The sequence below is a fragment of the Camelus ferus genome, chromosome 9 (assembly GCF_009834535.1).
Source record: "Camelus ferus isolate YT-003-E chromosome 9, BCGSAC_Cfer_1.0, whole genome shotgun sequence".
Taxonomy (NCBI): domain Eukaryota; kingdom Metazoa; phylum Chordata; class Mammalia; order Artiodactyla; family Camelidae; genus Camelus; species Camelus ferus.
In genome coordinates, this window is record NC_045704.1 from 17,838,994 (window position 1) to 17,852,417 (window position 13,424).

The 13,424-nt window shown below is 56.3% G+C and overlaps 1 protein-coding gene and 1 long non-coding RNA gene across 3 annotated transcripts in view; one reads left to right on the forward strand and one right to left on the reverse strand.

The window, feature by feature from the left end:
- The window catches only part of LOC116665696, a 20,414-nt gene continuing 6,990 nt past the window's right edge, over positions 1-13,424 (forward strand). The window contains exons 1-2 of the long non-coding RNA XR_004322333.1: positions 1-10; positions 3,109-3,115. This is a non-coding gene — a long non-coding RNA (uncharacterized LOC116665696). The remainder of the gene's footprint in view (positions 11-3,108; positions 3,116-13,424) is intronic.
- Positions 6,079-13,424, reverse strand: part of EGLN2 (egl-9 family hypoxia inducible factor 2) — an 8,275-nt gene continuing 929 nt past the window's right edge. Inside the window, exons 2-6 of one of the 2 annotated variants that reach the window (XM_032485997.1) lie at positions 12,134-13,194; positions 7,839-7,958; positions 7,269-7,405; positions 6,979-7,046; positions 6,079-6,722 (exon numbers count right to left, since the gene is read on the reverse strand). In XM_032485997.1, coding sequence (XP_032341888.1) covers positions 6,667-6,722; positions 6,979-7,046; positions 7,269-7,405; positions 7,839-7,958; positions 12,134-12,958 — 1,206 coding nt within the window. In that variant the 5' untranslated portion in view covers positions 12,959-13,194 and the 3' untranslated portion in view covers positions 6,079-6,666. The remainder of the gene's footprint in view (positions 6,723-6,978; positions 7,047-7,268; positions 7,406-7,838; positions 7,959-12,133; positions 13,195-13,424) is intronic. The other variant, XM_032485998.1, reaches the window with a different exon arrangement.

A 13,424-nucleotide genomic window follows, 5' to 3' on the forward strand; every position in this document is an offset into this window, starting at 1 on the left:
CGATGCTCTTGTCAATCTCATGAGTCAAAGACTCGGAGGAAAGCAGAGAGATACTAAGACTGAGAACTGGGGAGGCAAACAGAGCAGAAGATAGAGACAAGGAAAGAAACAAAAATGATCAGAGAAAGACAGACAGGAAGGGCAATGAATGGGAAAATGAGGCACCAGGAGACTGAATCTCTCCCCTATTTCTCACCGCTCTCATTTGACTATTCCTTTGTCTTGCAATTCCCTCCCTTTGGGGTGGGGATAACAGTCCCAGGCATGGGGCCTTGCAGCCTGGGACTGCATTTGACAAGCTGACATCTTGCTGACAGTAGCTTTTCTCAAGGAGCAGGCATCTTAAGCTTCATTGAGTCAGAGTCGGACAGAATGAGGCTGGCCCCTAGCCCTGGGCAGAGGTGGCTTAGGAGGCCCTCCCCTGGGTGGAGTCCCCCCAAGTTCATCCAGAAGCTGGGACATGCTCTGCTGAGTATGGGGCCAGCTGGAATGAGGCTTAGAGGCAGTCCCCATATGGGGTGACGGCTCCCTAATCCCCACGCTGTTCCCACCACAGGCGAAGCACAGAGTCTGCCCTAGGGCCTAGGCAGGAATGCAGAGGGGAAGGGAGGACAGGAGAGACTCAGAGGTCCTGAGAAAGAAAGACAGAGAGATGGCAAAGAGAAACACATGGAGATACTGAAAAAGAGACAGACAGAGATGGAGAGAGGCCGGAAGAGACAAAGAGATACATAGAGAGAGGTCCCGGAAACCAAAGACTGGGAGTCAGAGAGACAGATGAGGAGAAAGAGAGGGACTGAGTAAAAGGGAGAGACAGAGATGCCCCAAGAGAAGGAAGATAAAGAGATGCTAAAGACAAGATAGAAATTGAGAGAGGCACAGAGATGAAGGGAGACAGAGATATGAGAGGAAAGAAAGAACTAGAGAGACAGAAGCCTCAAGAGATGAAGCAGAGACAGGCAGACAGGGAGACAGTCAGAAGGATTCAGGAAAGACAGAGACTGAGAAAAACAGAGTCCGACTTAGAGAGAAGCAGAGACAGAAGAAAGTCGTGTATTCATTCCACAGACATTTACTGAGCTCCCGCTATGTGCTGAGCACTATTTTAGGTGCTGAGGATGCATAAGTGAGCAAGACAAAATGCCTGCTCTTGAAGAGAGCCTAAGAAAGAGGCTCTATCAGAGAGCCTGGGATGGGCTAGGGAGGGATGGGGTCCGTGAGAGCACGCTTGCTGCGCCCCACTGCACCCCTGCTGTCTGCGGAGTCAGTGCCTCTGAGCAGCGCCTTGCCCTGCAACCCCTGCCAGGCACTGGGTTCCTGGGCAGAGGAAGGCTGACAGGCAGGCATACGTGCTACACAAACAGACAGGGAGAGGCGGCAACAGAGACAGAGGGAGATGAAGGTAAAAACAAACTGGAAGAGGTACTGGGAGGGAGAAATAGACATTGAAAAGAGAGAAAACAAATAGGAACAGAGGCAAACACTGAGAGTAAAATGGAGAGAGAGAGAAATGGGGAGAGAGATGAACAGAGAAAACAGGGAAATTGAGGGTCAGTGAGACACTCCCAGAGACTAGCCCAGTCCCAGGCTTTGCACAGCCCCCCACTGTCTCCCCAGGTCTGGGCCAGGCGCCAGGCACCTGGCGGAAGGCTGGATCCGGCAAGACAGGGTGGGCGGGAGGGTGGGCCGCATTCCTGAACTGTCTGTTCCAAGTATCGACTCAGCCACATCCCCCACCGCTGGCCCATCCAGGCCTAGATCTGCCCCCCTCCAGCCCACATCCCCAGAGATGGCCGGAATGAGTACCAAGTTTGTCTGCCATGGTGGCCTGGCCTCAGGTCGGGGTGCACACTGAGGGGCCTTGGGAAATGGAGACCAGGAGGTGTAGCAGCATGGGTAGAGGACATCTGGGGCATCTGGGAGCTAGAGCATTGGCAACAGAGATGGCAGAAGTTCAGGGCAGGGCATAAGTATGGAGATACAAGGGGTCTACTGTGGGAAGGCACCCAAGAGTCATAGGATAGATAGATACGGAAATGCCAGTCTGATGGGTACCAGGGGGCTAGGGGACTTGAGTTGAGCATCTTGGAGACAAGCACAGCATACAGGGTTCCAAAGCAATGGGCACAGAAGTGACAAGGGCTCAGGGGTGAGTCCCCAGGAATCACAGGTACAGGGCACAGGAGTGCCAAGCTAATGGATGCATCACCAGGAGTGTTACAAGAATTGTATTAGGAGTCAGAAGTGTATTTAGGAGTCAGAAGTACAGGGTAGAGCATTCAGGGTTCACAGGCCCACAGGTGGCCAGGGTATTCTGAAATGCACACCTACAGGCCAAATACGATGGGGTTCAGGGGTTCAGGAGGGTGCACCTGTCGACCAGGGGTGCTGACATGAAAATGCTAGTGCATTTAAGACTGCCAAACAGGACAGGCTGAGGCAGGCACAAAGAAAAGGCCAGGAGGAGGCAAGTGCAGCAATTAGGGCTGCGGGCAGGGTGGAAACTTTGGGTTGGAGAATTACAGAGTGAGCATCCCGCAGGCGCTCATCCCTCCCACTCCTAGCGTCTGCCCTGCTCCACCCAAGACCCAAAGGGAATCAAATAAAGGTAAAGGGGCTCATCGAGGATCAAAGGCATGATGATTACTGGCGTCACAGCGCTGCTGTTGCTGGTCTTGGTACTGGCACTAGTCGGGCAGAACTGGGGTGCCTCGGGAACTCAAGGCACAGAGGGCCCTACCCCCTGGGCCCACACCACTTCTGCTTCTGGGGAACTTACTGCAGCTGGAGTCTGGACGCCTGGACCGTGCACTCATGGAGGTAGCCCCGACAGTGGGTGGGGAGACAGAATTCTGGATTTGTGGAGATGGGGCTGGGGGCTGGAACTCCTGGTTCTCTGAACCAGCTCTAAAGACAGAGCTGAGGGCTCAGACCCTGAGAGTCCTGAGAGAGGTTGAAGGACCTGGAGTCCTGTGATCCAGGTAAGGAGACTTGGAGTGGAAAACCTTGGTGCAGGACATCTGGTTGTGACAGACGAGGAGACTGGGGTGGGAGTCAGATCTGGCGGGAAAAGGGGCTGTGGGCCTGAGCTCCTGGTTCATGATGGAGCCGAGCTGTCACCCTCCAACCCCCCCACTTCTGGGTCCTGAGGGAGGAGGAGCCTTGGGGAGGATGGTCTGATCCCAGGGGAAGGGTAGCAGAGAGATCTGTTCTGGTTCAAGGCAGGGAGGTATTGTGGTCCAGGACGCCTAGTTCTGAGAGTGCTGGGAGCTGGGGACAGGGACTTCTAGATCTTGAGAGAAGACAGGGTGGAGTGGGAGTCTGGACTGCTGGGTCTGTAGGAGGAAGAAGCTGCGGGCCAGGCTCTGGGGTCTCGATGGAGGAGGGGTCAGGAGTCCAGAACGGGACCCGCTGAGCACCGGCTCCGTGTAGCTTTCTGGCCACTGGGGCCCAGTGTTCACAGTGTGGCTGGGCTGGCACCCTGCAGTGGTGCAGTGCGGATACGCAGCGCTGCGAGACGCATTAGTACTGCAAGCGGATGCCTTCTCTGGGGCCATGGCAGTCTTCGAAAGCTTCACACACGGAAACCGTGAAGCCCTGGCAGCGGAAGTGCGGGCCTGGACCATCCAGTTTGGGCGATCAAGAGTGGGACGGAAAAAATGGAGCGGGGCCTAACAAGAGTCAAGGCTAATGAGGACAGACTGCAAGGAGAGGTCGAGGTGCAGCTACAGTGTAGGGGTCGAATGGGCGGGGGGCGGAGGGGCTGGTCCTTCATGCAGCCAATAGAAGTGAAAAGTCTAAAAGTCCAAGTCAAGGAGAGCAAGCACTTGTCAGGGATCGGGACCAGCAGAGGTGGGGCCAATGCGTGTACAGGGCCGAGAAGGCTGGGGTGGCAACCAAGAGGCCTGGAAAAGAAGCAGAACGAAAGGTTGCGGGAAGTCGTCTCCACTACTGGAGATGCTTCCGGGTTGGGTTGGGGCTAACTCCCCGGCCCGCCCCCTTCTCTGTCCCACCCCCAGGCATCTAGTGTTCCAACGGGCAGCGGTGGCAAACCCTGCGCAATTTTGCACTTGGAGCACTTAAGGGGTTCGGTCTGGAAACGCGGACCATCGAGAAGCGTGTCCAGGAAGAGGCAGCTTGTCTGCTTGGCGAATTTCAAGCCACCGTTGGTGAGGCCTGGTCGGAAAAGGACCTGTTGTGGGTGTGGCCTTTGGACAAGAAAGGGCCGAGGGAAAGCGTTTAGGTGGAAAGAAGCCAGTAAGCCCAAGAGCTAGGTAGGGGTGGAGCCACAGCGTACCACCTTGTCTTGTTCCCACTCCCAGGAGCCCCGTTCGACCACCGACGGCTACTGGATAATGCCGTGTTATCTGTTCCGTGGTCTTTGGGAACCGCTATGGCTACGAGGATCCGGAATTCCTGAAGCTCCTGGACCTCTTCAATGACACCTTCCACATCACGAGCTCCAGATGGGGCGAGATGAGAGGGTCGGCACCAGTATCTCCCTCGTGTGCCAAATCTGCCAAATCCCTAGTCCACGGACCTACATTGGATCATTAGAATGGGACAGTTTTAGAATTTTGGAATTCTGGAACGTACAACATCAAAATTCTGGTCCAGTCTTCCCATGGGTAAACTAGTAGTATTGTTCAGTGTCGTATTGATTCCCTATCCCCCTCAATGTACATTTTCCCCTCCCTCCTGGACTGGCTCCCGGCCTGCACCACCAAATCTTCCGAAACTTCACGGACCTTCGGGTTTTCATCTCTCAGCAAATCCAGCAGCACCAGCAGAGGCAGCAGCCTGGGGTGACTCTCGATTTCATCGACTGTTTCCTGGATCAGGTGGATAAGGTGAAGGGTCATGCTGCCCTAAACTCTATCCCTGCTGCCCACCAGCATAAGCCTGACAAGCGCAGCACCTATCTCCTCTGCCCACAGGAACAGAAGGACCGGGAGAGCCACTTCCAGGAGGAGACGTTGGTGATGAAGACACACAACCTCTTTGGCAGCACTGAGGCCACAAGCACCAATCTGCGTTATGGGCTCCCCATTCTGCTCAAGTATCCAGAGGTGGCAGGTCTGGGAGCTGGAGAGTCAGGGATGAAGGCGCCAGGGTTTGGGGATGGCTGGGGGCTGGGGCATACTCAGTTCACACTCTGCCAGCTCCAGCCAAAGTGCAGGCCGATCTGGATGCCGCGGTAAGTCGGATACGTGCCCCACACCTGGAGGACTGCCACCGCCTGCCTTACACCAACGCCGTGCCGCACGAGATCCAGCACTTCATCAACGTGCTGCCGCTGGAGCTGCCACATTCCCTCACCCACAACGTCCACCTGCGTGGCCACTTTCTGCCCAAGGTGCCCACTGAAACCCGGGGGGTCTGCGCAGGGACAGGGGAGGGCCTATTAATGAAGATGAGCAGGCATGATCACAGTACTCACATAGCCCTGGGACCAAGAAAGGCGGCTTGCTTTGCCAAGAGCTTCTAAAATGGGGTTTTAGATGAGTGGAAGGCAGTCGCTTGCCAAGTTTTAGGGTAACCATTGCATATCACCCCAAAGCATCTTTGTGATTCCTCTACTTGTGTCTGTGCACTGGGACCCCACCCAATTCAAGGACCCAGAATGCTTCAACCCCACCAACTTCCTGAACAAGTGCTAGTTCCAGAGCAACAATGCATTCATGCCCTTTGCCCCAGGTATCAGCCGGGCAGGGAGGTGACCAGTCTGGATGATCCTTGGGGCACAGGGGTTTCTCACCCTACATGTGCGTCCCTAGGAAAGTGGATGTGCCTGGGTGCAGGCCTGGCCCTATTGGAGACCTTCCTCTTCCTCACCTTCATTCTACAGCTGTTCTGCCTGCAACCTCTGGGGAGCCCCCCCCCAACATTGACCTCACCCAGTGCACTGGCCTGGGCAATGTCCCCCCAGCCTTCCAGCTCTGCCTTGTGGCCCACTGAGGTCAGGCTCAGCCACTCTCTGCTCACTGGCTCTCAGAGCTCCTCAACCCCTTTGGTCAATAAAGGCTCTGAACTGCATATAGAGGCTTCTCCTTACCCAGAGGGAGCCAGAGGCAGATGTGTGCAGCTGAGGTAAACTTTTATTTCTTGGCTGACAGGACTTTCACACCCATGCTCCTCCCAGCACCTTTGATTCTGCCCAAGCAGCGGCAGCCAAGTCCAAAAGGTGCCACGGCCAAAGGGGTTGGGGAGTCACTTCACATTCCAGGCTGGAAGAGTGGGGGGCTCGGGGATACTCCCCCCACAAACCTTTGCCAGCAAGAGGCCATGACTCACCCCAACCCCAAATCCTGCATCCTGGTGGGAGGTGGCAATGCCTCCTTCCAGCTCTCCAAACCTGAGAGGGGCACAACCAGACAGAGCAGGACACAAGCCCCCGAATCCAGTAATGGTAGCCCCCAACACTGGCCCCTGCCCAGGTCATAACCCCAGCCCCCAACCCAGGGCAGCAGAAGTCTCTCCTCCTTGGTCCTCAGTGATGGACGGAGCCCTCCACACCAGGCAGGACAGAGGCAAAGTCAGAAGCAGCGGCAGTGGCGGGGAAGGAGCAGGCACCGAGACTGGTGGGCTGCTGGCCAGGAAGCACCAGGCCAAGGCTCTCTCGAAGTCACAGCAAGCTGTCTGTCCATGCAGCTCTGGGGCTGGCCACTAGGTAGGCGTGGTCGGCTGTGATACAGGTACTTGGACACCTTTCTGTCCTGATGCTGGGGGTGACAGGGGACAGAAGATGGTGATGGTGAGTCATCAGGGAAGGAACAAAAAGGCCAAGGAAACCTGGGAATATGGGGAAAGGAGCAGAAGAGATGGGACTCATGCTGGGGATACCAGGAGAGTGGTCAAAGATGGGGGAAAATGAGTGGCAGGACTCAGTGAGAGACTGATGAGGTGGCCTGAGGCCTAGTGAAGTACATGGAATAGGGAGGACTTAAGGAAGGGGGATGCCATTTGGGAAGGAGGTACCTAGCTGATACTTGTCTTTGGCTGCTGCTCGCTCCTTGGCATCAAAATACCAGACAGTGATGGCGTACCTGGGGACCAGAGCAGCCCCAGAGGGCGATTAGAGATCACTCTTCTTTAACTCCAGCCACCAGATCCATAGTGACACTAGAGTCCACCTTCTGAGCCTGGTTCTGTTACCACCTAGGCCCCTTCTCAGCATTTCATTACTTCCTAGTCACTCCAGGGATCTGACAAGACTTTGTTGACACAGTGGGAGCACCTGGGCATATCCCCAAAAGTATGGATCATACCTGGTGGCATAGGCTGGCTTCACCTCATGAGGGTTCCGCCGATCCGACCAGAAAATGAGCAGGCGGTCAAAGAGTGGCTCGATGTTGGCTACCACGGGCCGGCCCTCAGGGAATATCTGCAGCAGGCCGCCATGCACCTGAGGGCAGGCCAGAGGATGAGGCAGGAGGCTGGCCAGTCCGGCCTTGCACTGCCGGGCCCCCAGGAACCCATCAGGGGGCATAGCAGCCACACACATTACCCCCTCCCCGCCATTCAGGCTCTTAAAATGAATGACAGCCCAGAGTCTGCATCACCATGGAGATCTGCAGGAAGCTACCAAAAACAGGAAATGGGGTGGGGGAAGTGTTTATTAGGCTGGGGGCTGGGCGGACAGCACCATTCCCCATAGAGGGGGAGCTGCCATCAGTGAGCTGGAGAGAGAGGTGCGAGAGGTGCCACTTCCTAAGAAAAGCCATCAGGCAGACTACACAGCCCAGAATGGGTTGAGAAGAGGAACAGGACAACGCTAGGAGCGGAGCTGGGAGTGGAAAACCAAGCCGATGCACGCCACCCCACCCCCAACACCCTACCTTGACGTCCCAGTTCTGGTTCAGGTAATAGATACAGGTGATGCAGCGACCATCGCCATGGGGGTTGTCCACATGTCTCACGTACCCCAGCCCGTTGCCTGGGTAACACGCCACCATGGCCTGGCAGAGAGGATGGAGGTGGGTTTACTGAGGCTAGCAGTCAAGGACGTTTGGCAAAGCAGCCATTACCTTCTTTCTCACCCCTCATTTCTCCCTGACTCCTCAAGTGTTCTGGGCTTCGACGGTTCCAGTGCTCAGATTTTCTTTTTCAGCCAACCCCCCATCTGCCAGAAACCTCAGCTCCTGGGCCTCAATAGCCCACTACACAGAACGTACACACACACACCCCCATCCACACCTGGAGTCTGGCACCAACATGCGGCTCAATGAGTAACTAAGAGTTTGGTTTCTCAAAGATGTGGTGTGAGGGAAAGGGCCCAGGTGTTCCTGCAGACCTGACTCCTGGGTTCACGTCTCAGAGCTGCCATATGAGCTGTCATGTTAGGCAGGTGACTTAACTTCCCTGTCTCGGTTTCCTCATCCGTGAAATGGAGCTAACAACCATTTCACAGGTCACGAACGAGATAAATGCCTGGAAGAGCACCCCGCATAGTGCCTGACATGTGATGGAAAGCCAGAGCAGGGGCTGAAATGACCCTCTGCCCCTAGCTACTGGGAGGGCTGAGGAGACAAACAGGGGAGCACTGGCATGAAGACCCCCACCTCCTCCCCAGCTAGGGACCATCTGTCTTGATCCACCCCACCCCACACTGATGCCAGGAGGGGCTCCGCTGGCCACTGCTCCTCACTAAAGCTGCTACACCTGTGGGCCACAGCCAGCTAAGACAGCCCCAAGATAAACACTCTCAAACAGATCGGCATGTGCTGCCAAACAGGAGGCTTGCCAGGCACCCCATGGCAGGCCAGGTTGACTCAACATCTCAGCCTCCTCCCCACTTATTATTCCCCAGGGCTCACCTCCAGCAAAAAACGGAAAATGGCTCTACATTAAACATGTGCACCTGGTCTCCCATAGCACCTGCCCTGGGAAAGAGAGGCCAGAAGGGCTGCCACTTGGTATGGCCACCTAGTAGAGAGCCACACTTCTGACAGCAAGATGACAGCAAGAACCTGTCCCCCAAGTTCCAAAGGAGAACCTTTTTTCCACTGCTCACTCCCTGCAGACGGGTCAGTGCTCTGAGAAACTGCTTCACTGGGAGGAAAGAACACAGCTGTGGTGGGGGGGGAACATGGAGGGGGGCAATCAATGAGTCACTGATTAGGGACGGGGAAGACCTCCCCAGTTAGAATCCAAGCAGAGATTCTGCTGGTTCTGCATGATGGGGTGGGGCAAGGGGGTCCAGTGCCGCAGCCACTTCCCCCACACAGCAGCCAGAGACCCTTTACTCCAGCTTGCCACTGCTCAAATCCCTTCAGTTCCTCACTGCATCCCAGAATAAATTCCTGACCACAGCCTCCAAGGCCACTGGCCTCATCTCCATCTCCAGCCTCGCAGCCCTCTGGCTCTTGTCTGACTAAGCCAAGCTGATCCCCAAGGCCTCTGCTCCTGCTTGGAACATCCCCCTTGTTATTCAGGTCTTGGGTCAAGGAGCACCTTGAGTGCTCTAGCAGAAGGCACCTGGGCTTAGTTCCCATTCCACCCCTCTCAGTGCAAAATCAGTACAGGTACTTGTTTCCCTAGTACCGGCCCCTAGGGCCAGGTCTGTCTCCCTAGTGCCCGGGGGTAGCTCCTGACTGAAAGCGCACCTCTAGGTCTCAAGGCCTCCCTTCCATCCTGCCCTGGGCACCCTTCCAGGGTCTCCCACCATGCAGGCAGGGACACCCTCTGTAGTCTGGCATGGAATGGGACTTGTGCCTGTAAAGGGCACAGAAACAGGCCCTTTAAAGACCTGTTACACTCATCTGTATGTGTGTGTGTGGCAGGGGTGATGTGTGCATTCTCTGGTCCCAGAGAAGCATCTGTATCTCCTGCCCTCACAAGGGAAAGGGACAAGGAGAGTGACATGGAAACTTGCTCCTCACCCTCCCATCCCAGGGAAAGGGCAACCAGGATCAACGTGCCAAGACCCCCTCAAAAGCATTTGCACAAGCATACCCCCAAGTCAGAATCTCAGGACTGAGCCAATGACAGCAGATCCCACCTCCAAACTGCTTTTAAAAGGGCCTCCTGGGGTCCCATATGGTGGTCGTTGATGCCAGTGGGAGTCAATTCCCTCCCACCTGCAGGTCGACTAAGCGGAGGAACTAAGGAGAGGAGCAAAGGCAGAACACATAAGCTGCATCCAGGGAAGACCCAGAGGCAGGTTGTTACGGGCTGCAGCCACATGGGGAATCCGTGCCACCACCACCACCGTGGTCCCCCACCTCAGCACCCCACACTGTCTTACTCCAGAGCCTGGGGAGGAAGCCCATATGTTGCCCTGTAAAGGTGGGGAAGCCTGAAGTTGCTGTCTCACTGGGGCAGGGGAGGGTCTGAGAGGAACTCCAGTGACTGGGTTGGCTCCTCCTCTCCCTTCTCAGTCCAGCCAGGCTTGTTCCTACCTCCCAGGGCTAAAAAAGTCCCAACCCCCACCCCCTCCCTCCAGGACCCATTCCCAGCCACATCAGAGGCACCAAAGGAAAAGAGATCTGCTCCCTCCTCTCCCCTCCTAAAATGGCCACAGACTAGCTGGGGACTTAACCTGGTTTTCCAATTCTGTGGATGAGCCAAGAGAGGCTCAGAGAAGTATCCTGCCCTGGGCCACTCAATCTTGTGGTCTCCCCTCCATCTCCCTCCTGTGAGGATTGGTGACCCTGGGGAGAAGGTGCTGAGCACCTTGTGGCCAGAGAGATTCTCACTGCTCTCTCCTGCCCCTGGCTCTCCAGCTATCAAGTAACAGGAGGCAGAAGGAAGTAGGACAAGTTCCAACTGGGGTGGGGAGGATACTGGCCTCGGCCCCGGGGGAGCCCTGGTCTCTGAGCCAGCTTCAGCCTGAGACAGAAGCTGCACAGAGGCAGCACCCGAGATGGGATCTGAGGGAGAGGAAGGAGGGAGGGGACAGCAGCAGCACAGCCTCATGCCCGCAGGGCAGAACACAGTCTGTGCCGTCAGCCAGGCATCACTGGTGCTGTGCAGTGGGCACTCCCTACAGGGCCTTGTCCAAAAATCACCAAACCTTGGACTTAAGGCCAGGGCCTACACCCTACACGAAAAGAATTAACATTTCAGCAGACCAAAAAGGCCCTATGGACTATTGTCTTGTGCAGGGCTCCTGATCCCAGGTTCTCGAATGGGCTGCTGGAGACCCAGAAGGTCCTGATGACTGCCCGTGAACACCGATCAAATGAGCATTTTTCTTAAGAGAAGGTCTGTAGTTTTTGGCAGATTCTCAAAAAAAAAAAATACAAAAAACAAAAAAACCCAGGTTCCAAAAAGAGATTAATAACACTACTCTAAAGCAAGACAAACGGGCCAAGAAGAAACACAAAGGCAGAGAGTCAAGGAAACAGATCAGAAACAGACAAGATGAAGGGATAGGCAGAAAAGGAAAGATGGAGGGCAGGAACTAGGGCAGGGAGGGTCAAGAAAGATGAAGACATGACTTCCACCTGGGCTAGCACATGGCCACCCCCAAGAAGCTGTCCTTAATGCAAATGCCAGAGTATGGGATACAGTGAACAATGCAGCTCAGCACCAGTGCCTCCTCCCGCTGCCTGGCATCCGCCTCCCCATGGCCACCCTTCACCTCCTGGTTCTCCTGCCTGGGAGACAGAATGGACAGTCCAGAGACAGATAGTGGATAGGATGGAAAAGACAGGTATGGATCAAAAGATAAGGAAACAGGGGAGAATGAAGACAAGGACAGACAGGTGCAGATGGACAGACGGAGACAGAAACATGTGCCTGTCTAAACTGACCACCCTTGGTCTAGGACCCATGCACAGACATCAGGGAGCCGGGAACTACACCATGACCCATGTACAGGTGTGGAGCCATGAATGTCAGCACGTCTTCCCAGGTTCTTCAAGAGGATTCCTGGCAAGGTGAAGAACCGACTATGACTACAGGTCAAACCCATGGTTTACAGGTGCACAAACTAAGGCTCACAGGGAATGAGAGCCCACATTGAACTCCAACACCCCCTCCACTGGAGCTGCCTAAACCCCTTTGTTACCTCAGAAGCCTGTCTCCAAACCCACTGGTGCTCAGAGACCAAGAACCCAACAAACAAGTGCTGGGCAGCCCCCTACCCCACCCCCAACACCCCCCCCACACCAGGTCCCTGCAGCCTCACCTTGGTGCGCCCGTTGATGACGTAGCTGCCCAGCCTCCCAGCACAGTGGCGGATTACAGCATCCACATGGGCCATGAGGGCACCGATGCTTCGGCAGCCCGGCTCATGGCCTTCCACCCAGGCAATCTGGTCCCCACGGATGCTGCGTGGCGGGATAGCCCGCTGGCTCACTAGCTGCCCATCACGCAGGCGCCCTCCCCGCTTCAGGGCCTCCACCTCCGCCAGTACGCGGCTGCCCAGTGCCGCCCCCAGGAAGTTGTCCTTGACGCAGATGCCATAGTACCGCATGCAGGGCACAATATAGTCCAGGGCCAGGCGCTCAGGAGCAGAGGGCAGCACCTCCTCCCTCAGCCCAGCGCTGCCCTCACCATTGCCACTGCTGCAGCCCTCCCCTTCTGCCTCCACCTCTTGGTTCTCCTGCCTGGCCCAGGGCCGCTTGCTGGGTGCAGGGGCATCCCCACCATCCTCTGCCCATTTCCGTTTGGGAGCCTCAGGCCGGGCGCCCTGGGCTGCCAGTCGCTGGCACCCCTTGGTGACCAGCGCCGCAGCACCCTCACTCTGCAGTGGCCGCAGCTCCCCGCCATCCTGCCCACCAAAGCCCTCTGGCAGGGGGCTGGCTGTGGTGGAAGTAGCTGTGGCTCTGGGGGTCCCACTCCCCGCCGAGGCCTCACCAGGCGCTCCTGGACGGTGGTAGGACAGCAGGGGACAGGGCAGATAACTCTCCACCCCCATCCTGGCCCGGCTAGGCTCCAAGGGCTCTGTCACTGAACCCGGCAACTGAGGGAGAGCCTGACTCAGGGGCTGCGGCTGGCACGGGCTGTCCATGGTAGCAATGTCTTCATCTCCCGGGCATGGAGGGCACGGCCCAGGCCCATGGTGCCACCCTCCTCCACCTCCTCCTTCTCCACTTGATGCAGCCGGGGGCTGGGGCAGCTGGGCCTGGCGTGCGGCAGGGTGAGGCAGGGCAGGTGGCAGAGGCTTTTCCCGTGCCCTAGGGGTGTTTGCTGGTCCCCAAGTCCTCTGCTGTCCCTAGGGACTTGACAAGGGACCTGTCAAGGTGGCTGGAGAGAGAGAGAGAGAGAGAGATAGAGAGAGAGAAAGGAATGTGAGAAGAGCTACAGGCAGGTAGGTTGGGGGAAGGGATACGGAGTGCTAAGGGCAGTAGAAAGGAAGATACACAGTTACAAAGACCCCAAAACCTGAGGCCACGTGGGGAAGAAAACTCTGGGAATTTGGGAGGAATCACTGACAGACAAGGGTCAATGAGGGGGGCAGCTGGAGGAGGCTGGGT